Genomic DNA, 21,675 nt, shown 5'->3' on the forward strand with positions numbered 1-21,675 from the left:
AAGATCATACTTAGGAAGCTTTATAGAAACAAAAAAAGAGATCAGATACATTTTAGATTTCTATAACTATCATAGTTGTTATTGTAAAAGCTGGAATTAGGCCCCAAAAAATAAATGCGCAAGCCCGGAATCGAACCGGGGGCCCAACGATGGCAACGTTGGATTTTACCACTAAACCACTTGCGCTTTTCTTATTATGGTAATCTAAAGATTGTATGGTAACATACACATATCGAACACACAAGAGCATTTCTGGAAAGGTTAATATGGGTTTTTAAGACATTCCATACGTGCCAATCTTTGGTTCAAAAGTGCAGTTTGCGTCCTAGACGTAACCTCATTGCCATTGATCCAAAATGCTTTCTRTTGGTAACAAGTGGCCTAACGAAGCCTAAATTTGCCACTCGGTCGACCGTACCGGTGGGGAAAAAAGTCACTTGGTAGTTGCCCATCTTTTCCGCAATCTTTCATCAATCAATGGCTTCTTACTACGCCATTTAAATCCACCATGACGTACTATTATGACTTGTGGCCCGTGGTTACCCGGACGCACTAAGTATGGGAAATTGTGTTTCTTTTACAAGAAAAAAAAACAAGTTGCAGATTTCCCTGGCTTTCCTTATTCTCCTAGCATCACAGCTATAAAAGATTATATCTAACAAGAAAGGCAAGAAAAAACCATCAGCCGCAGACTATTTCGTTGGAATTTCGCCGAATACCTGAAATTTTTTACCTGTTCGTTCATCTGGTTTAATTGTTTGAGCAAGATCAATCATTGTTAAGTTCCCTTTGTTCTTTTTTATAATTCTCGTTTTTTTCAATCACTGTTTCCAGTAATAGACAGTACATCCTGAAATTCTAGGAGAGGAGGAAAAATAATATAAGAAAGAAAAACCCAAAAGCTAACACAGTACTCGCATATCATTAAATCTACCTGTTAGAACCAAGAAAAGCAAAACAAATAAAGTTTGTCATGGAAGGAATTTTGAATTTTTCTAACGAATTAGACATTACTTTACTAGATCAGGTGGTCACCACCTTCTACCAGGGTTCTGGTGTTCAGCAGAAACAAGCTCAGGAGATTCTGACCAAATTTCAAGACAATCCTGATGCTTGGCAAAAAGCTGATCAAATTCTTCAATTCTCGACAAATCCGCAATCGAAATTTATTGCCCTATCCATCCTTGATAAATTGATTACTAGAAAATGGAAGTTGTTGCCGAATGATCATAGAATTGGTATCAGAAACTTTGTTGTTGGTATGATTATTTCTATGTGCCAGGATGACGAAGCGTTCAAAACACAAAAGAACCTCATTAATAAGTCTGATTTAACTTTAGTGCAAATCCTGAAACAGGAATGGCCTCAAAATTGGCCGGAGTTTATTCCAGAACTGATTGGTAGTTCAAGCTCTTCTGTTAACGTTTGCGAAAACAACATGATCATTTTGAAATTGTTATCAGAAGAAGTCTTCGATTTCTCTGCAGAACAAATGACTCAAGCTAAAGCTTTACACTTGAAAAACTCAATGTCAAAGGAATTCGAGCAGATTTTCAAATTATGCTTTCAAGTCTTAGAACAAGGTTCTTCTACTTCTTTAATAGTAGCTACCTTGGAGTCTTTATTGAGATATTTGCATTGGATTCCTTACCGTTACATTTACGAGACGAACATTTTAGAACTATTGAGTACCAAATTTATGACTTCTTCTGATACAAGAGCCATCACATTGAAATGTTTAACTGAAGTGTCAAACTTAAAAATCCCACAAGATAATGATTTGATAAAAAGACAAACTGTACTTTTCTTTCAAAACACTTTACAACAAATTGCCACAAATGTCATGCCTGTTACAGCTGATTTGAAGGCCACCTATGCAACGGCCAATGGTAATGATCAGTCCTTCCTACAAGATCTGGCAATGTTTTTAACCACTTTTCTGGCACGCAATAGAGTTCTATTGGAAARCGATGAATCTCTAAGGGAACTTTTATTAAACGCACATCAATACTTGATCCAATTATCTAAAATCGAAGAAAGAGAGCTGTTTAAGACGACTTTGGACTACTGGCACAATTTAGTAGCAGATTTGTTTTATGAAGTTCAACGTTTACCTGCAACCGAAATGAGTCCATTGATACAATTATCAGTCGGTTCACAAGCCATATCGACTGGATCTGGTGCTTTGAACCCTGAATACATGAAGAGATTCCCCTTAAAAAAGCACATTTATGAAGAAATTTGTTCACAGTTGAGATTGGTTATCATTGAAAACATGGTGAGACCAGAGGAAGTTTTAGTTGTCGAGAATGATGAAGGGGAAATTGTTAGAGAATTCGTCAAAGAATCAGATACCATCCAATTATACAAATCCGAAAGAGAAGTCCTTGTATATTTAACCCACTTAAATGTTATTGATACTGAAGAAATCATGATCAATAAATTGGCAAGACAAATTGATGGTTCAGAATGGTCATGGCATAATATCAACACCTTGTCTTGGGCTATTGGTTCCATCTCTGGTACAATGAGCGAAGACACTGAAAAAAGATTTGTGGTTACTGTTATAAAAGATTTATTGGATTTGACCGTGAAGAAAAGAGGTAAAGATAACAAAGCTGTTGTTGCATCGGACATCATGTACGTGGTGGGTCAATACCCAAGATTTTTGAAAGCTCACTGGAATTTCCTAAGAACAGTTATTTTAAAGCTTTTTGAATTCATGCATGAAACCCACGAGGGTGTTCAAGATATGGCATGTGATACATTCATCAAGATTGTTCAGAAATGTAAGTATCATTTTGTTATTCAACAACCCCGTGAATCTGAACCATTCATCCAAACAATAATTAGCGATATTCAAAAGACAACTGCTGATCTGCAGCCGCAACAGGTTCATACTTTTTACAAAGCTTGTGGTATCATCATCTCCGAAGAACGAAACGTGGCGGAAAGAAACAGGCTATTAAGTGATTTGATGCAGCTGCCAAATATGGCTTGGGACACTATAGTAGAACAATCCACTGCAAACCCAGCATTACTATTAGATTCGGAAACCGTCAAAATTATCGCAAATATTATAAAGACGAACGTCGCTGTTTGCTCTTCAATGGGTGCAGATTTTTACCCTCAATTAGGCCACATTTATTACAACATGCTTCAATTATACAGAGCTGTTTCCTCAATGATTTCTTCTCAAGTGGCTAGCGATGGCTTGATTGCCACAAAGACACCAAAGGTTCGTGGTCTGAGAACAATTAAGAAAGAAATTTTGAAACTTGTTGAAACTTACATATCTAAGGCCAGAAATTTGGATGATGTCGTAAAAGTGTTAGTAGAACCACTATTGAATGCCGTTTTAGAAGACTATATGAATAATGTTCCAGATGCAAGAGATGCTGAAGTACTAAACTGTATGACCACAGTGGTAGAAAAAGTAGGTCACATGATTCCACAAGGTGTCATTTTGATTTTACAAAGTGTTTTTGAATGTACTTTGGATATGATCAACAAAGACTTTACAGAATACCCTGAGCATCGTGTAGAATTTTACAAGTTACTAAAAGTCATCAACGAGAAATCCTTTACTGCATTTTTAGAACTACCTCCCGCCGCATTCAAATTATTTGTTGATGCTATTTGTTGGGCATTCAAGCATAACAACAGAGATGTTGAAGTTAACGGTTTGCAAATTGCATTGGACTTGGTCAAAAATATTGAAAGAATGGGTGCCGTCCCATTTGCTAATGAATTCTACAAGAATTATTTCTTCGTTTTTGTCAGCGAAACATTTTTTGTGTTAACGGATTCTGATCACAAGTCCGGGTTTTCCAAGCAATCGTTGTTATTAATGAAGTTAATTTCATTAGTTTACGACAACAAGATATCTGTACCACTTTATCAAGAAAATGAAGCACCACAAGGTACTTCAAATCAAGTTTACTTGAACCAATATTTGGCTAACATGCTAAATAGCGCATTCCCTCACTTAACATCCGAACAAATTACAAGTTTCTTGTCTGCATTGACTAAACAATACAAAGACTTAGTGGTTTTCAAGGGTACATTAAGAGACTTCTTAGTACAAATCAAAGAAGTAGGAGGTGACCCCACGGATTACTTGTTTGCTGAAGATAAAGAAAATGCCTTATTGGAACAGAATAGAATAGAAAGAGAAAAGGCTGCCAAGATCGGTGGGTTACTAAAACCTTCTGAACTTGACGACTAGTGTTGATTCCGTAATGTGATTTCACTTCCCCAATGTTTCTTTTCTTTTTGACTGACTATTCACTAATTAATCGATAACTTTGGGCTTTTTCATTCCATAACATATGTAAATTGGTTCCTCTATGGTTCTGGTACTCTAATATAGTGATAAATACTATTTAGCCCAATGCCTGAAAAAAATAAAAATATCTTTAAAAATTATTACTGAATGTGGTTTTCAGATTTTTTTGCTTCTGTGATGTATGTACATGATTGTTATAAATTATTCGTACGTTGCTATGTTTAGGTTTTTTTGATTGCATCTTGAATCTTGACGAAAGTGTTCTTAGGCCCCGCTACAGAACCTTTAACCCAAATAACGTTATTTGCATCATCAACTTTCAAAATTTTAACATTCTGGATCGTCACGTTATCATTACCCATATGGCCGGGCATTTTCCTACCCGGTAGCACTCTTCCTGGATCTTGATTTTGACCATAAGAACCACCATGTCTATGCATGATAGATGTACCATGAGATGCTCTCAGACCCTTAAATCCATATCTCTTCATCACACCTGTAAACCCCTTACCTTTGCTGACTGATCTGACATCGACGTACTGCCCTTCCTTGAAAAAAGATGGCTTCAATAAAGTGCCAGGTGGTAGCAATCCGTTGTCATTTTTCACTCTGAATTCTGAAACAAGTTCTTTAGGATTGACAACTTTGGAAGCAAAATGTCCCAGCATTTGTCTTGTGACTTTGGACAGATGCTTGGAGCCAAATCCAACCTGGCATGCAAAATACCCATTGGCATCTGGAGTTCTATGCATTAAAACTTCAACATTATTAACTTCTAATATGGTTGCGGCAGTTCTCTCACCCGTAGATTGATCGAAATAGGGCATCATCCCCTTCTTACGGGTAATCAAACCGCATCTTTCTGGTAGCCATTTCCTCGTATGCGCTAGTTCAGGTGAGTGATTGATTGGCGGAGCTTCAGTCGTTATACTTTTGGCTATACTGGGAGCCACCAGAAAGGGCCTAGTAGAAGAGTGTCTGACATAAATTTTCGATATATTAAATATTTGCCCTTGTAAGAACTTCGACATGACTATATTTGTTCTACTTTCCATTCGAGGGTTAGCCTTTTTCTATCCTGCTCATTAATGGTGTAATTTGTTTTTCAATAGCGTTCATTCATCTTAACAGCTTCAAGAAAATTACAGTATTACCCGGACCGATTTTATATGCGACGATAATATGGAGAAATGACGCTAAATGGAAAACAATGTGAGAAGAAAGTGTTAGTTTCAATTGATTATTTATTGTTACAGTCGTAAATTTTTACTTGTATTTGTTCGTTTATGTTAGGATGTCATTTCGTATTTATGCGGTGTGCCCAGTTGCTTTCTTAGGTCTTCTACAGAGGCAGTAAAAGGTAGGATGCCATCCCCATTCGGAGGTTGTAAAACATCAGAGTCGTCCAATAGCCCACTCACACGAACGTTAATTAGTGTTGGCACCGTTGACCGCTGCTGTGAAAGAGACATTGGAGTAGTGATAGTGGACGGGCTACTGGGGAGCTGTTGGGCCCTTATCAAATGGCCCAAAGAGCCCGCAGGTTTATAACGTGTTTTGATAGAAAGATCGGATGGGTTTGTCATAACGACACTTTGTCTTAGTTGGTATGGCAAAGGAATGCACGATTGCTTTGATAAGGATGCTGCTGAAGATGCTTCCGTAGGAGTATTGTAAAACATTTCTGGATGGTCCATCGGGTTCAAAGCCGTCCCGTTGAGTCTAGCAGTGGTCACATGCTTCAGTGCGTGTGAAGGTGTAAGGCTTCCTTTAAATGAAGTAAGCGAATGTGAGGAAGTCGAATATGCTAATCGAGTTGGCGTTGGCAGCTCCCCGATATTCTCAAAATTTTGAGGATGTTCTAATGATGACGGGCTATGACTATAATAATAATTATTTTTCTCTTGGTCGTGACCTTTTGGTCGATACTGGCGGTATTGTTGTGAATAGTTTGGAGGAGGATGAGCCAAAACCTCCAGTGGAGGAACCCGTACAGGCAATTTTGCAGAGTAAAGTTGTCCTTTTGCGGGCAGTTCAGAGTATATAGATGAGGCAATTCTCGTTGAGGTGGCATTGGGCGGAGAAAACTTTGTTGATAAGAATGGCTCGGCGATATTTTTGTCTTTAAAAGGCATTTCTGAATATACTGAGGATGGGATGTGTGTAATCTTCTGTGAAGCGGGAGCTTGCAGATAGTCAGTCACATCTTCATAGTCGTCATTACACGTTGAACCGGAGTCGGTCTCTTTGGCATCTGTGGCTTCTAACGGGCCTTGATCAGCAAGTGTAGTGTCGTTTTGGAAGTTCTTATCTGGGTTTTGTTCTGTTGTAGTAATTACTATGGAACCACGTCGTAGTGAAGAAGCCACAGAAGTACGTATTGAGCTGCTACTTCTTTCGAAATAAATGTTATAGATGCTTCTTATTCTGTCTATACTTTCTCCGTCATCCTTCAACAGTTGTGGCTCGGGATCACCACCGCTTGCCTGGCCCAACTCAAGCCGGCTATCGTTACTGGTCTTTAAATTTTTCTCAAAACTAGAACTTGAAGTATTGTCACATTTTTGACCACTATTTTTTTTCTCGTCATTTGGGCCTAGAGATGGCACATTCGCTGTTGCCTCGAGGTTCTTTATCGATCGCAGGGAGACTCTGCCAGGAAGTCCGGTTTGCTTGGAGACAACGGATGCCTTACTGATATTTCGTGAAGCGAGTGAGGCAATGTTATAAGCGGAGGGGGCTCGGTCGTGAATTCTCTTCACATAATCTTTGAAAGATAGCGCTTTGTCTGTTGACGGTTGCAAGTAGTCATCGTAAGAGCCGTAAATATACCTTCTTTCGGTGGAATTTCCCTCTGAGTTTGCAGAATTGATGGACGAATCCATTTTTGGCAAGTAGTATAGATCACCTTCAAAATTTGGGTCCAAATCCTGCATCAATGTTTCTTTCTTGCTTCTCCTATACACAAGCACTAAAACGACGGACAGTAGTATAATAATAGCACCGACGGGAACTGCTACTGCCACAGCAACAGTGACGTTCGAAGAAGAGTTTTTAGACACCTTGCAGTCGGATCCTGTGCACTCAGCGTTTCTCTGAAGAAACGTAAATGATGTGCGAGATTTGTCTAGTACAGCGTCTCTTTTCCACGAAGAGGCATTAGTTGTGTGATGGTAATGACTGGACATGGATGCTTTATCGCATCTAAAGAGGGCGGAGTACTGTTTCTCACTTGCTGCTAGTGTAAAGTGTGTCTCGACGTTTAGTTTACTGTTTGATTGCAAGCTAAGCTAAATGCACTACGTGGTGATGAAGTAAGAAGTCAAGGGCGCTTTCTTTTATGCAAAAAAACGCATCTTTACATGATCGGCCATCATCGGGCATTGGACGCTTTATTAGTATACTTTAAGATGTATCAAACGCGAAACTTTAAAAATGCATTCTTGTTCTTTTTCTTTTTTGAGACTCTATTCTTTCTCCACCACTACTATATCCGGTGCCGGTTTCTTTTCTATACAAAACACCGTGACACAGAAACGATAAAGTGGAGAAGGGAAGAGATACTACATAGTTGATATACGCGTTGTTACAAGATTAAGTGTGTTTCCCTATATATTCACTCCATGAACTCATGGACCAAATCATAGAAAAATAAAATATGATAAAAAAATCAAAATATCCCCTATGCTCATTGAGAAAAGAGGATATAAAAGTTCCAAAAAATGCGAGGAGCCACAGTAACGGACAGCTTTACCTGTTTGAGTGGAGACAACACCCGGATGGTTCTGGTAAAAGGCAAGAACCATGTTCGTTATAAGTTCTGTAGGCAACAAAAGTCCCACAGTTCTTGATGCTGACCTCCTTCCGCCATTGAGTCTGTGAAGCTGCTTGGAGATTTTAAGTAAACATATTATCTTTATAAAACATGTTGAGCGGAACTGAAAAGAAGCATTTAACGAATGTCTTTGCGCCTTTTATAGCGAATTCTCCGTTTTCTCAAAAATTTTCAACTTCATTTTTTTTGCGCTCGTTCAGAGTGATGGGATCACCGTGATTATTAACTAGTGCAGGTTTAAAGGCTTAATGGCCTAGGGCAGACTCTATGTGGTCCAGATCATTCATATGAGACAGGTATGAAGGGCTCTAGTAAAGCTATTAAGCTGGTGCTGGAACACTTGCAATCGACAGGAAGAGTACTTGGAACTGTGGAAACGAAAACTTCTGCTGGAATAAACGAAAAATCAGCTTTTAGTGATGGTCATCAGCAAGTGCAGGTGAAGAAACCTTTGATCTTACAGTATAGAAGCTACAACCCATATTTGGTCAAGGAAGACTTTGTGTCAATTTTGCCGGAGAATCAATACAAAAACCGCGGCCAATTTACCAATGGGCTCGACTTTCAACTAATCAAGGTGAGGGACCCTAAATATTTTCAATTCAAAGATCAGTACTACTTGTTGTTTAATGATCATAATTCGCTGGTCGAGTACGCCAATCTGACGAGACTCTCGCGAATAAACAAAGTTAGGGTGAGAATGACACCATTGATGCAGCCCTTACCCAATTTGATGACAAAGTTCCAAAGATATTCACAAAATCTACATAACGCATTCCAGTCGTCTGAGAAATATTTTGAAGGATTGACCGAGAAAATTGAGCCAAAGGATATGATAGACGTGACCCAACTATGGCGCGTTCTTGATTCAGTACGTGAGATGGAACGTAAATCCGTGTTAGTGTGGAACTTACCCACTGAACTACAGTCGTTTAATATATTAAACTACTTCTGGTTTTACAATATAAGATCAAACTTCAAGATATTCTGGGATGACGAGATGAAGAGAAATCTCCAGTTTATATCTTTTGAAAACTCAAACGATGCGTACCGCTTTAAAAGAAACTATCATGGTTTGTTAGCAAAGGAGTTACTAAACCCGCCGAAAAAGGAGGAAAGCACACTCGAGACGGACTCTGTTATAGACGATTCCAAACTATTAATCGAGCATCTAAACGAATGAATGACTTAAAATCTTGTATATACGTATACATATATTTATCTTTCCATATATATATATATATTCATGCTAGAGTTCTCTCCATGATTCTCTAACCAACTCCCATCTGGTTGCTTCGTGCATTGGTTTCGAATCACTGTTTCTTAAACTTTCATTTAGTGAATAATGCGTTTTGGACGTTTCCTCTTGTTCCTTTTCCAAAATGACAAATTTCTCCCATATCCCTGAGTTTTGCCACACCAGTACCAACGAATCGTCCTGGTCTTGATTGTTGGTATCTTGGCACCAGCCAATCTTGCACCTGTCCTTATAAAATTCATCATCGTGTGCCGCGTTATTGCTATTAGCACTTCGATGAGCGTCAAACACTGGATTTTTCAAATGAACATTACATATTGACCACACGGAGTCCAAATATTTGGGTCTCCATAGACCCTTCGGTATATAATTCTTCAGGGGATGGCTTGTGCCATTATCATGCGAATGGTCATGCGAGTTTGTTTCAGTATTGTTCGTTTCGAAAATTTGAAAGATATGTAACGTCTGCTTATTTGACAATGCGGCCAATTTGCTACCGTTGGGGCTAAAACGCATCTCGTAAATGTCTGCCTTGTCCATGCCTCTTCTGAACTCTTTGATCAGAGTGCCATTGTGAGTACTGAATACTCTTATTAGGGTGCCCTGGACGGAACATGTGGCTACCATGGTGCCCTGATGGTTCAATCTGACCAACTTGATTTGGTTTTTATGGGCTTTGATGATGGATGTAGGCAAAAGTGCAGATTCCGTTGGGTTTTGAGAATTATGCTTTAATTGTGATAGATCGGCTATCTGGACTTGGCCTATACACTTATTTGAAGGAAACGCGATGATTTCGACAATCTTGGACTGCGCATGCGATGAGCTCTGCGATTGAAGATGTTTGCTGCTACAGACCACATAGTCTACAGACCCATTGGAAGGAATATCCAGAATGGGGCAGATTCTTTGTGGGTTTGTTTGAAATTGGAAGATTTCTATGGTGTTCTCCAGCACCACTACGATATGGATCCTTGAAAGGAAGACGTCCTTTATGGATGACATAAACTTCAAAGTGATTGTCTCCTTTTGTAAAAGATCATCCCAAATGATTAGCTTATTTAGGGCATGCCTCGGTCTCTTACCACCTCCGATCAGGGCAATGTAGTTTGTACGATAAAGCATCCGGGTATAGCCTATTCCGGTACCCCTGGACTGATTGGCCAAAGAGTCCTTAAACGTCTTCGATAGCTTGTTGGTCAATGGATCAGTATTGAAGATGCGGAATCCATTCTCTAAGGCTACACTGAAACATGAATCATCTTGGTTAAACGAAACGCTTAGAAACTTCGGCTTCCTTCTGTTATTGGTGGCCTCTCTTATAGGTTGACGAACATCCATCTGCCAACTATATATATATCTATACTTGACTTCTACTACAAACTACCCTCCAAGGTCTTCCCCTTCCTCTTTTAACAATAACACGCCGCCACATGTTTTTGCATTAGTAAATATATCAAACAGGCTTTACGAGCCAGAAAGGAAACGATCACGTGATCAAAGACATAATCGCATCACCGGCCCAGTTTTTTTTTTTGCAAACTATCCTTTTCTTTTCGTATACACACGATGCCAGACATATCTCTCCATTTCTTCTAATACCAACCCTTCTCTCATTCAAATCTAAAGTGTTATTTACGTCACCTGTTTCGACTGCTCTTGGTGGTACGGTACGTCTTATTATTCTTTTCCAGTGGATATATGCCATATTTCTGCGATTTCCAAAGCCGCGGACGCCAAAAAAAAGTCAAGACATTAACGTAACCTGTTCATCAGAATCAACACAGGCATCTTCAAGACGTGTTTATACGTGTGTGTAAGGAACAGGTGTTTTGCTTGTATAGTTCTACCGACTCTCTTGATGGGTCTTTTCTCTGTAAACGTAGCACCCCGGCATGTACACAAATATTTGCTTTGAACGAGATAAACAAGGCTGATTTTAATGCTTCAGGTGGTGCCACAATGATGTAAAATAAATATGAATGTATCCCAATGCCAAAAAAATGTTCTTGGTTGTGCCTGGAATCTTAGTTTGATTACAACTAGGCAGAAAAGTCTAAAGGTCAAAATAAGGTTTTTATTGAACTTGAATATAATTATATGAATATTCACCGATAAACTCTCTGATAATATATAAACAAACGCATTTCGACAGCCCCCATGCTAAATCTGGAAATATCATTTCCCAATCTCTTCCTGATGTCTATTGCATAGAGTTGAGATTTTATACACTATTGATTATTTGACCGTTATTACATAATATAAAAAGTTCGAGACAAAACGAAAACTAGAAGATGATGATATGGAAAGTGGTGAAGTTATGGAACATCAACTACAATAAGAAATGGTGATTGTTAGCATTTCTTGACTCATACAACGACAGGAACGGTATTAGGACCAATAAAATACCAAAGCATGTATATATAGTATAGCGTCAAACTAATTAAATAGCAAGCAAACAAGTTTTATCCCTAAAACCGGCAATTTCTTCCTACTATTTTTGGTTCCTAAACCTTTACTTTTTCTGACACTATCGTTTGTTTTTGTATTTTTGGCGTCTGCATTGGTTCTTTTTTAAGGCGTCAAAAAAAAAAAAAGGATAATTAGTACCCAAATAGTACTTTTACATCCTAAAACAAAATAAAACATCAAAAAACGTTCCAGGAAGACCAAGGCTACTTCCTCTAACGAATAAACTTGCTTATACACATTAATCAAAGTTTTTTGACTTTGAAACAGAACAAAAAATATATAATGGCTACCCCACATTTAAATTACAGATATAACTCCAGAAACTCAAACAAAAAGATTACTTCCAGCGGAAACGCGGTAGAAGTTGACCGTTTCATTCCAAAGTCAGTGTCAAGAAATGCATATAAGTCCATTCCGATGTTGAACGGGTTTGATATAAGCTACTCAGAGCTTTGTGAGAAATCTCCTTCACCTGAGCGGCTATCGTCCCCTGAATTCTTCAACGAACTGAGAAATACGGGCCACTACGAATCAATAAGTGCCATTAACGAATATTCTATGTCAAGCATATCTAGTTCTTCCGAAAGCCAGGTTACTAGAAGTGAAAGTGGAAGAGTTTCAAGGAAAGATGATACGAAATTAACTAAAGAACAGAAGCATCATAGAAAAAATATTGCCCATTCACTTGGTTTCCAATTACCTGACCGTGTCTTTACATTCGAATCCGCAAACACTGAAACCCAGGAAAAGAGCCAGATAATGAAGAATTGCCTAGCCTCAAGAAGTAGCATCGGAATACAAACAACGTTCGATTTTAGTACATTATCGCCGGATGTCGCCCGTTATTATATTGCTAATTCAAACTTAAGAACGGTGTCGCCGCCGAAAAGCTTTCAAAGACCTGTCAAAAGAGTCAAATCGCACATTCCTTATCGTGTATTGGATGCGCCTTGCTTGAGAAATGACTTCTATTCGAACCTAATTTCTTGGTCAAGAACTACAAACAACGTTCTAGTTGGACTGGGTTGTTCCGTGTACATTTGGTCAGAAAACGACGGGGCAGTGTCCATCTTAGATCATCAATATTTGAGTGAAAAAAGGGATTTGGTGACATGTGTTTCATTCTGTCCTTATAATAGCTATTTTATCATTGGCACAAAATTTGGTCGTATTCTTCTTTATGATCAAAAAGAATTCTTCCATTCCACCAAAAAGGACCAAAAGGAACCAGTCTTTGTTTTTCAAACAGAATCTTTCAAGGGAATATGCTGCTTAGAATGGTTTAAGCCAGGCGAGGTATGTAAGTTCTTTATTGGAGAAGAAAACGGCAGTGTAAGTCTATTCGAAATCAAGAATTTACATTTCCCTTTGAAAAAATGGAACAAAAGACAAAAGTATGAGGAAGAAAATTTGATTGGACTAAAGCTCCAATCTACATATCAAGCTCAAGCACAACAAGTTTGTGGTACGTTTTTGAAAGCTTGCACAAAAGTTTTTACATACCCTTATCCTAACATCACGCATTTTTTTTAGCTACTAACAAAATGGTATTATTGCAGGCATTTCATTAAATGAACATTCTAACCTGCTTGCGGTTGGCGGAAACGATAACTCCTGCAGTTTGTGGGATATTTCAAACTTAGATAAACCAGTAAAGAAGTTTGTGCTTCCCCATAAAGCAGCAGTGAAGGCCATTGCATTTTGCCCCTGGTCGAAATCTCTATTAGCCACTGGCGGTGGAAGCAAAGACAGATGTATCAAGTTCTGGCATACTTCCACTGGCACACTACTAGATGAGATTTATACCTCGGGACAAGTCACGTCTTTAATATGGTCGTTGAGACATAAACAGATCGTGGCAACGTTTGGATTTGGCGATACTAAGAATCCTGTGTTGATAACACTCTATTCGTATCCGAAATTATTAAAGCTGCTTGAGGTAAGATCACCAAGTCCACTACGTGTTCTCAGCGCGGTAATATCTCCGACTTCCACAGCGATTTGCGTTGCCACCAATGATGAGACAATAAGATTTTACGAATTGTGGAATGACAAAGAAGAAGTAATTAATGAGATTCAAGAAAGTGGAATTTATGGATCTAATATTATAGAGTACATGGAGGGCATCGAAACAACAGATAACAAAAGACTAAGGTAACATAAAAAAGAGGATGCGTTACACACTCAAAGAAAAAACTGCTGGTAACAGTTAAAGAACACCAAACATATATATATGCGAGGGAAAGTCAATACATAAAAAAGAAGTAGGTGCCATATACGTTTGGTCTAGCTAGCGTAGCACACTAAATAACTAAATAATTTTACTTGCAAACATCAAACGAATTCTACCTGTAGGTTGATTTATGACGTTTTCGATCCGGCCCGTTTGAATCAGCGAAGGGTCGGTCCGGGTCCTTCTTGAAAATAAAGATGATATAATAAAATGAAATCGGGAACCAACAAATGGTATTCATGAGGCACCAAGAGGCGCAAAAGAAACCAGTGCGTACGAAACTGTTTACGACGTCTATATCAAAGACGAGTACGAATCCAGTGACATTGAACTAATAATGGATGCGAAGGAAAATATTGCTAACGATAACAATGATGTACTGGACGAAGAACCAGCTATTCAGTTAATTGCTCCAGGAATAGCGAGAAACCTAACACAGGAAGTCATTACCGGTATCTTTTGTAATGTGGTTTTTTATCCACTACTTTTACTATACTTCGTTCTCACTTTCCGTTACGTGACATCGAAGATAGTACCTTATGAATTTATAGATGAGAAATTTCACATTGGTCAAACGTTGACTTATCTAAAAGGTAATTGGGCTCAATGGGACCCTAAGATAACCACACCTCCTGGTCTGTACATTTTAGGCTTCATAAACCATCACTGCATAAAACCAATTTTCCAATCATGGAGCTCGTTAACCATATTACGATTAGTTAATTTATTTGGTGGGGCGATAGTTTTCCCCATCGTAGTACTCAGACCAATATTTCTTTTCAACGCATTAGGGTTCTGGCCCGTTTCTTTGATGTGTTTCCCACTAATGACAACGTATTATTACTTGTATTACACTGATGTTTGGTCTACAATTTTAATACTACAATCTCTTAACTGTGTGTTGACGTTACCTTTTGGACCTGTAAAAAGCATATGGCTGAGTGCTTTTTTTGCTGGCATAAGTTGTCTCTTCAGACAAACAAATATAATATGGACGGGCTTCATAATGGTCCTTGCTGTGGAGCGTCCCGCTATTTTACAAAAACAATTCAATACACACACTTTTAATAACTACTTAAAGTTATTTATTCATGGAATTGACGATTTCTCACACCTAGTGCTACCTTACATGATAAATTTTGTCCTGTTCATCATTTATCTGGTTTGGAACAGATCGATTACATTAGGTGATAAATCTAGTCATTCAGCTGGTTTACACTTGGTGCAATTATTTTATTGCTTCACATTTATCACCGTTTTCAGTTTACCCATATGGATCTCTCGTAATTTTATGAAGCTATACAAGATAAGAATAAAAGGGAAGCCAATTAAAACATTTTTTGAGTGTATTTGCATCATGCTAATTATTAGATACTTCACAAAGGTTCACCCATTTTTATTAGCAGATAATAGACACTACACATTCTATCTTTTCAGAAGGCTGATTGGCAGTAAAAGTAGATTAATCAAGTATTTTTTAATGACACCAATCTACCATTTTTCTACTTTTGCATACCTTGAAATAATGAGACCTAACCAGCTCACCTTCCACCCGATCACCCCACTTCCCATCAAGGAAGCGATACATTTGCCCATACAATTGACACATGTGTCATGGACCGCTTTGATATTATGTACCATGGTCACTATTATTCCATCTCCCTTATTCGAACCTCGTTATTATATCTTACCATATTTCTTTTGGAGAATATTTATTACATGCAGCTGTGAACCGTTAATAAAAGACTTGCAACCCGCCAAAGAAAATGAGATTCCAATTACTGTAAGTAGTACGAAGAGATTGTTTATGGAACTTTTATGGTTTATGCTATTCAACATTGCGACTTTAGTTATATTTTCCAAGTTTTCATTCCCTTGGGCTACAGAACCCTACCTTCAAAGAATCATATGGTAAATGAACGCTAATCGATACTTCAAAAAAGCTTCACATAGATGTTTAGTATTGGCTGGACGGCCAACTGTTTTGTATATACTATTATAGTCCATAGTAATCCCCAAATTTTGTAACAAAATTTTCTAGGTTATAAATGATTTGTGCGTGGTCTTTCACACGTCAATTAACATAAAAGACTGGTGACGTATACGATTACTTGTATACATCTCTTATTAGTCAAAAACCTACATATAACAATTGGGGGAAAATAAATACTGTCTACAAATTATTTTTTTTGTGCTTTATACTGCTGTTGAATGTTAATTATGATATTTCTCATAGGGCTATGTTTTCAAATTCTTCTCTTACTTTACGAACTTTACCATCATCATCTTCTTCTTTCTTTTCCTCTTCTCCCTCTTTGGCGGTTAATTCACCTATATCGTTATTGTCGTTATCATCTTTTTTTGGTTCAGCGACATCTTCATCTTCAACATTTTCGCTTTCTTCTACCTTTGCTTCTTCTGCTTCTGCTTCTGCTTCTGCTTCTGCTTCTTGTTCTTGTTCTTGTTCTTGTTCTTGTTCTTGTTCTTCGTCGTTCTTTTGTTCGGCCTTGGTTTCTTGCTCTACTTGGCTGATTTTCTCTGTTTCTATGGCCTCAGCTGCCACTTCAGCGGAGCTTAAAGTTTCATTAGGTGCGCTCGTGGCATGCTTTGGAATTTCGCCATTTTGGATAGATTTTGCGTTTACACTATCAATATCTTCATCCTTTATAGATTCGTCACCAAAAGTAGAAGGTTGCTCATTTGCCACTGGCGCCTCCGGTTTATTTTGCGCGCCAGGCACGTATTTTTGCTGTTGAAGAGGTGGTTCAGGTTGAGGTTTCTGTTGCTGTAACTTCAAGTTTTCTTGGTATTTAACCCAAGCTCTTCTTTTCAAAACCTCAAAATAATCTTGTATGGGCCCATTGGATTTCTTATCTCTAAAGACCAACTCACCATCACCGCTAAAGTAGTCATCGTTGTCATCTACCAAATACCAATTACCGGCTTCCAAATCGTTAGCAAATAATAGTAAGAACTCTCCCCAATTTCCGGCAACAACGAATTTGGTATCAAAGTCTCTACCAAATGTTATGACTTGAGCATATTTACCGTTGGGACCGGGTGCCAAGTCTACACCGATATGGTTACCAGCATTATCCGATATTAATGGGATCCAAGCTGGATGAGCATATACCGGTTGTACAGCATTTGGTGGAATAGATTTTTGATCTGGGATGTTTGGTAACTTGAACTTGTTACTGAGTGGTCTTTCCATGGATGAAGAGGAACCCGTGGATTTGACGTGTGACAAGCCTTGTTGGGATCTTTTGTTCAAATTCTTTGCGACGTTTCTCCAAGCTTGAGTCATGGCTACAACCTGATCTAAAGTCATTAATTCGAGTCCATAAAACAAGCCTGAAGTACCGGTCATCGACTCCAAATCTTCTTGCCCGTCGTGAATTCTGAAGGAGGCCTTCACCGAACTGGGAAAGCTAACTTCCAAGTCTTCCTCAGCATGAGTGATATCGTTTTGGGTGCAAGGGTCACTCAAAGTTGCATTTAAGTCTGGATTGTGTTCACTAGTCCAAAATTCGATGTGTCTCCAAGCCAAGAGAGCTTCGGAAACACCGTCATTAGAGTCCGCGGAAGTAAATTCATCAATATTTATATCGTCATTGGATGTCGTACCGTTTTGGAATCCCATGCTCATTTCTTCATCCACGCTATTCAGATGCATTTGGGAGGGATTGGCTTGCCCATTATTATTGTCCAGACGTTTGCCCATGTTGAAAGTGGGGGATTGGTCGGGGTTATACTCTGCATAGTGGTCGTCAGTGCTGAGAGAATACACCCATTCTTTGACTTTTCTTTTAAACATATCCATTGCGTCCCTAGTGTCTGCTGGATTACTGCCTGTTCTGTTTTTGTCTTTGTTATATTTTGTCTAGCGTTTGGTTATAAAGCTAGTCTCTTGTTGTTTGTTTTCAATATTTCGATAATTATAGCCAAACACGAAAAATGAAATTAGCGGATTTAATTTTGTACCTTTATTTTTAATTGACTTGATTATTGAAGGGTGTCTACGTATGTACTTCTGTATTGAGGAAAGCAAGCTTTGCAAAGATTGGGTTGGGTTCGATATTGCGTAAGCAGCACAAATAGACAGTCTGTAATGGAGCCAGGAAGGAAATTCAGCCTTTTTAGCTACGGTGCAAAAACATTCTTTGATCTCGAGTAAGGAAAACTGACCTCCAAAAAAAGAAAAAAAGAACAATCTGCGAGTTTTTCGCTTTCCTTTTTTTTTTCCTTTTTTTTTGGCTTCCATAGGGTTTTCAAGCCCTATCTCGAAAAAATCTGCAAGCCCTACACACGTGACAGTAGGGCTTGATGGATGCCTTTTTGCGGCAATGACGTAATAAAAATGCAGGGATCTGATAATGCTCCAATACGGAAAACCGTAAACAAAGAAAATATCCCAAAGGGGAAAGCAATTAACCCGAAACGGTGCGAATAGCTGTGCCATGGATGCTACGCCTTGCAGGCAGGTAAATGCTCTAGTGTGGAGCGTGCATCTTGCGATGATCCTCTGTCGACTTGCAGTCTCATACGCTTGTCCTAACCACTTTTTTTTTTTTCCATTTCAATGAGCAGTCAATTTGAGTTAGTATGTATCATACGTGAGAGTGTTTTGCCGATATCTGTAGTTTTATTTAGAAAGAACTTCATAACCCACCAAAAAGCTTCTTAGTGCGCGTTGATTGTAGACTAGGAAAACTAACTTTTTGCTGCTCCTTCCTTTTGAAACAGGGCTTGAAAACGTCATAAAACTACACAAAGCAATAACAGAACTTTCAATGAGTTATCCCACTTCAGTGTCACAAAGCGAGATGAACAACCTTACCAGAGATGTGCAAACTACGTCGATGTCTTGCGCAGAGAAGGATGTAACAAGAGGTTATTTCGACCAGTCCACGAAGGATAGCTCGAAACATGCACATCTTACAAAGGTGAATGCAAAGCACTCACTTCACAGGTGCGTCTTCAAGAAGCCATACAAAAGCAAGAAAGTTGCGGAAGAACAAAGGAAGACTCTGAACACACAGCTTAGACAGAAATTCATTTCGCCATCAGACAACTTGCTTTCACCATGCTCAAGGAAACTGAATGATCATAAGTCAAAACTATTTGTTGCCAAATCGCAACCCAAAAGACTCGACTTTGCACACAGCAAGCAGAGTATACTGACCAGTTCAAAGGTGGTTGCCGAATCCGATAATGACTGCGATGACGACGATTTGTTTATTAGCTAAATGTATTGTGTCTTTTGCTACATATGTTTTCCAATAATATACGAGGAATGCAGAATAATGCTCATTTTTCTATTTCTTAGAAAGCATACACATATATATGTTTTTACGTATCGTTGTTTTTTTATATTCACAGGTAAATAGCGTTCAAATATTATTACTTAAATTCATAAAGATCTCTTTGTTTCTGCTATTTATTTGCTCCTCTCGTTAATTCTCGCGTCTACCATTGTGTTCAATAACAATGCTTCATTATCCAAGACGACTCTATTAGGAGAGTTGGCCAGGATCTTGGCAATGTCCCTGGCAGTATCCAATCTTTTCAATTCCACGTAATCTTTCGATTTTTTGATGGCTTCACCAATCAGCTCTGCAGATTTGGCCTCACCCTGTGCCTTCACTACCATTCCTTGCTTTTCTTGTCTAGCCTTATCAACCACAAATGCCGCTCTCTGGGCATCTTGTTGAGCAATTTGCTTGGCTTCTACAGCATTGGTAAACTCAGGCGAAAAGGTCATGTATGTAATGGAAACATCATCTAACAAGATATTGAATCTGCTTGCACGACGAACCAAGTTCTCACGAATCAACCGAGAAACTTTTTCTCTTTGAGTGATTAGTTGCGACGCATTGAATTGGGCTACGACAGCCTTTAAAACTTCGTTGACAATAGAGGGTAGAACTCTTTCGTCATAATCCTGACCTAAAGTTCTATATATGGTAGGCAGTTGTCCCACGTCTGGTCTAGAAAGCACTCTACAAGTGATATTCACCATTTGCAAGTCTTTGGTACCCGTCAAAGACGCAACATTACGAGGTTTGGCTCTCACATCAAAGATGATTGGGGTGTCGATCCAAGGGAAGATAAAATGCGTACCTTCGTTGAAAATCCTGGTGGAGACACCATTCAACCTGGAATAAACAATGGCTCTATGACCACCGTCCACATTAAATAGCGCATTATTCACTAAAAGAGCACCACCTCCAAGCAAAATCAAACCACTAATCCCTGCAAATGCTCCCCCTGGGGAGGGCATTTTGCCCTTGCCTCCGGGCTGCTGTACCCTAGACAACTGTTTTTGAAACGCCTTTGCGTACCTTTGAAACTCACCGGGTGATCTGTTCATTGGCAATGATTACTGATATATTCCTAGTAACGACTAACTGTACTTGTTTGAATCTTACGTCCTTCTCCTCCAGCACCGCTTTTTCCGATATCCTCTTAGCTTAGAACCTGCCCTTTTTTGCCATTGCTTAGATACCAAAGTAGTGCAAGGACAAAGTTTTTGCCACTTCTCCTCGTCAGTAGTGATTTCATGTTATTAGCTATAAGGAAATCATAGAATATATAACATCCCACAAAATGCCTGCATGAAGCAATCTACTGATGAATACTAGTTGTGAGACAAAATATTGAAAGAGTCATTCAGACTGCTATTGTAATTAGGCGCGACCTTATATTGTTGAATTTGCACGAGCACAATAGCATCTGTGCTTACCCGGCTGTTGTTTCTCCAAATGGGACCTCTCATCATAATATCCACTTAAAGGGTCTTGTTAATAAGGGTTCTTCCTGTTCTGCAGCAAGTGTTGGATACATAAATACACGGACAGAAAACAGAAAACTGTATAATAATGTCTGGACACCCTTTGCACCAAGCGTGCATGGAAAATGACTTTGTCAAAGTACAAGAACTGCTTCATTGCAAACCTTCGTTGCTGCTAGAGAAGGACCTGGATGGCAGGATCCCGCTACACTGGTCGGTTTCCTTCCAAGCACACGAAATCACTAGTTTTTTGATTTCTAAAATGGAAGATGTGAATCTGGATGATTATCCAGACGAATCTGGATGGACGCCATTCCATATTGCCTGCTCAGTCGGAAATTTAGACGTGGTGAAATCTCTATACGATAGACCTATCAAACCGGATTTGAATAAGGTCACCAACCAAGGCGTCACATGCCTACATTTGGCAGTTGGTAAAAAATGGTTTGAAGTGTCCAAATTCTTAATTGATAATGGCGCCTCCGTGAGAATCAAAGACAAGTTCAATCAAATCCCACTACACAGAGCCGCATCCGTGGGCTCTTTAAGATTGATTGAGTTGCTATGTGATGTGGGCAAAAGCCCTGTGAATTGGGCCGATAAGCAAGGTTGGACTCCAATATTCCACGCTTTAGCTGAGGGGAATGGTGACGCTGCCGTATTGTTAGTAGAAAAGTATAACGCCGAGTACGATCTTGTGGATAATAAAGGCGTTAAGGCAGAAGATGTTGCCCTCAATGAACAAGTTAAAAAGTTTTTCCTAAATAATGTATAAAACATTTAATATATATCGACG

The 21,675-nt window shown here is 38.9% G+C and overlaps 11 protein-coding genes and 1 non-coding gene across 12 annotated transcripts; 5 read left to right on the forward strand and 7 right to left on the reverse strand.

Annotated features, from left to right (window-relative positions):
* Nucleotides 1-115: 115 nt before the first annotated feature.
* DI49_2185 lies at nucleotides 116-186 on the reverse strand. The gene has a single exon. It is a non-coding gene; the product is annotated as a tRNA-Gly (tRNA).
* A 787-nt stretch (nucleotides 187-973) lies between these two features.
* Nucleotides 974-4,228, forward strand: CRM1 (exportin CRM1; the record flags this gene model as incomplete). The annotated part of the gene is made up of 1 exon (XM_018365322.1): nucleotides 974-4,228. One exon carries the CDS (start codon nucleotides 974-976, stop codon nucleotides 4,226-4,228), a length of 3,255 nt encoding a protein of 1,084 aa, XP_018222422.1.
* Nucleotides 4,229-4,509: 281 nt separating this feature from the next.
* MRPL9 (mitochondrial 54S ribosomal protein uL3m) lies at nucleotides 4,510-5,343 on the reverse strand (the record flags this gene model as incomplete). Its single annotated transcript, XM_018365323.1, has 1 exon — nucleotides 4,510-5,343. The coding sequence occupies one exon, from the start codon at nucleotides 5,341-5,343 to the stop codon at nucleotides 4,510-4,512; it is 834 nt and encodes a 277-aa protein (XP_018222423.1).
* Nucleotides 5,344-5,577: 234 nt separating this feature from the next.
* Nucleotides 5,578-7,476, reverse strand: TOS2 (Tos2p; the record flags this gene model as incomplete). The annotated part of the gene is made up of 1 exon (XM_018365324.1): nucleotides 5,578-7,476. One exon carries the CDS (start codon nucleotides 7,474-7,476, stop codon nucleotides 5,578-5,580), a length of 1,899 nt encoding a protein of 632 aa, XP_018222424.1.
* Nucleotides 7,477-8,421: 945 nt separating this feature from the next.
* Nucleotides 8,422-9,306, forward strand: PET54 (Pet54p; the record flags this gene model as incomplete). Its single annotated transcript, XM_018365325.1, has 1 exon — nucleotides 8,422-9,306. One exon carries the CDS (start codon nucleotides 8,422-8,424, stop codon nucleotides 9,304-9,306), a length of 885 nt encoding a protein of 294 aa, XP_018222425.1.
* Nucleotides 9,307-9,372: 66 nt separating this feature from the next.
* HSV2 (phosphatidylinositol-3,5-bisphosphate binding protein HSV2) lies at nucleotides 9,373-10,722 on the reverse strand (the record flags this gene model as incomplete). The annotated part of the gene is made up of 1 exon (XM_018365326.1): nucleotides 9,373-10,722. The coding sequence occupies one exon, from the start codon at nucleotides 10,720-10,722 to the stop codon at nucleotides 9,373-9,375; it is 1,350 nt and encodes a 449-aa protein (XP_018222426.1).
* A 3,701-nt stretch (nucleotides 10,723-14,423) lies between these two features.
* DIE2 (dolichyl-P-Glc:Glc(2)Man(9)GlcNAc(2)-PP-dolichol alpha-1,2- glucosyltransferase) lies at nucleotides 14,424-16,001 on the forward strand (the record flags this gene model as incomplete). The annotated part of the gene is made up of 1 exon (XM_018365327.1): nucleotides 14,424-16,001. The coding sequence occupies one exon, from the start codon at nucleotides 14,424-14,426 to the stop codon at nucleotides 15,999-16,001; it is 1,578 nt and encodes a 525-aa protein (XP_018222427.1).
* Nucleotides 16,002-16,316: 315 nt separating this feature from the next.
* Nucleotides 16,317-17,909, reverse strand: SMI1 (Smi1p; the record flags this gene model as incomplete). Its single annotated transcript, XM_018365328.1, has 1 exon — nucleotides 16,317-17,909. One exon carries the CDS (start codon nucleotides 17,907-17,909, stop codon nucleotides 16,317-16,319), a length of 1,593 nt encoding a protein of 530 aa, XP_018222428.1.
* A 60-nt stretch (nucleotides 17,910-17,969) lies between these two features.
* On the reverse strand, nucleotides 17,970-18,548 carry DI49_2193 (uncharacterized protein; the record flags this gene model as incomplete). The annotated part of the gene is made up of 1 exon (XM_018365329.1): nucleotides 17,970-18,548. The coding sequence occupies one exon, from the start codon at nucleotides 18,546-18,548 to the stop codon at nucleotides 17,970-17,972; it is 579 nt and encodes a 192-aa protein (XP_018222429.1).
* Nucleotides 18,549-18,879: 331 nt separating this feature from the next.
* On the forward strand, nucleotides 18,880-19,335 carry BNS1 (Bns1p; the record flags this gene model as incomplete). The annotated part of the gene is made up of 1 exon (XM_018365330.1): nucleotides 18,880-19,335. One exon carries the CDS (start codon nucleotides 18,880-18,882, stop codon nucleotides 19,333-19,335), a length of 456 nt encoding a protein of 151 aa, XP_018222430.1.
* Nucleotides 19,336-19,526: 191 nt separating this feature from the next.
* On the reverse strand, nucleotides 19,527-20,459 carry PHB2 (prohibitin subunit PHB2; the record flags this gene model as incomplete). Its single annotated transcript, XM_018365331.1, has 1 exon — nucleotides 19,527-20,459. One exon carries the CDS (start codon nucleotides 20,457-20,459, stop codon nucleotides 19,527-19,529), a length of 933 nt encoding a protein of 310 aa, XP_018222431.1.
* Nucleotides 20,460-20,967: 508 nt separating this feature from the next.
* On the forward strand, nucleotides 20,968-21,654 carry NAS6 (Nas6p; the record flags this gene model as incomplete). The annotated part of the gene is made up of 1 exon (XM_018365332.1): nucleotides 20,968-21,654. One exon carries the CDS (start codon nucleotides 20,968-20,970, stop codon nucleotides 21,652-21,654), a length of 687 nt encoding a protein of 228 aa, XP_018222432.1.
* Nucleotides 21,655-21,675: the final 21 nt, after the last annotated feature.

This window comes from Saccharomyces eubayanus, chromosome VII (assembly GCF_001298625.1).
Source record: "Saccharomyces eubayanus strain FM1318 chromosome VII, whole genome shotgun sequence".
Classification (NCBI taxonomy): domain Eukaryota; kingdom Fungi; phylum Ascomycota; class Saccharomycetes; order Saccharomycetales; family Saccharomycetaceae; genus Saccharomyces; species Saccharomyces eubayanus.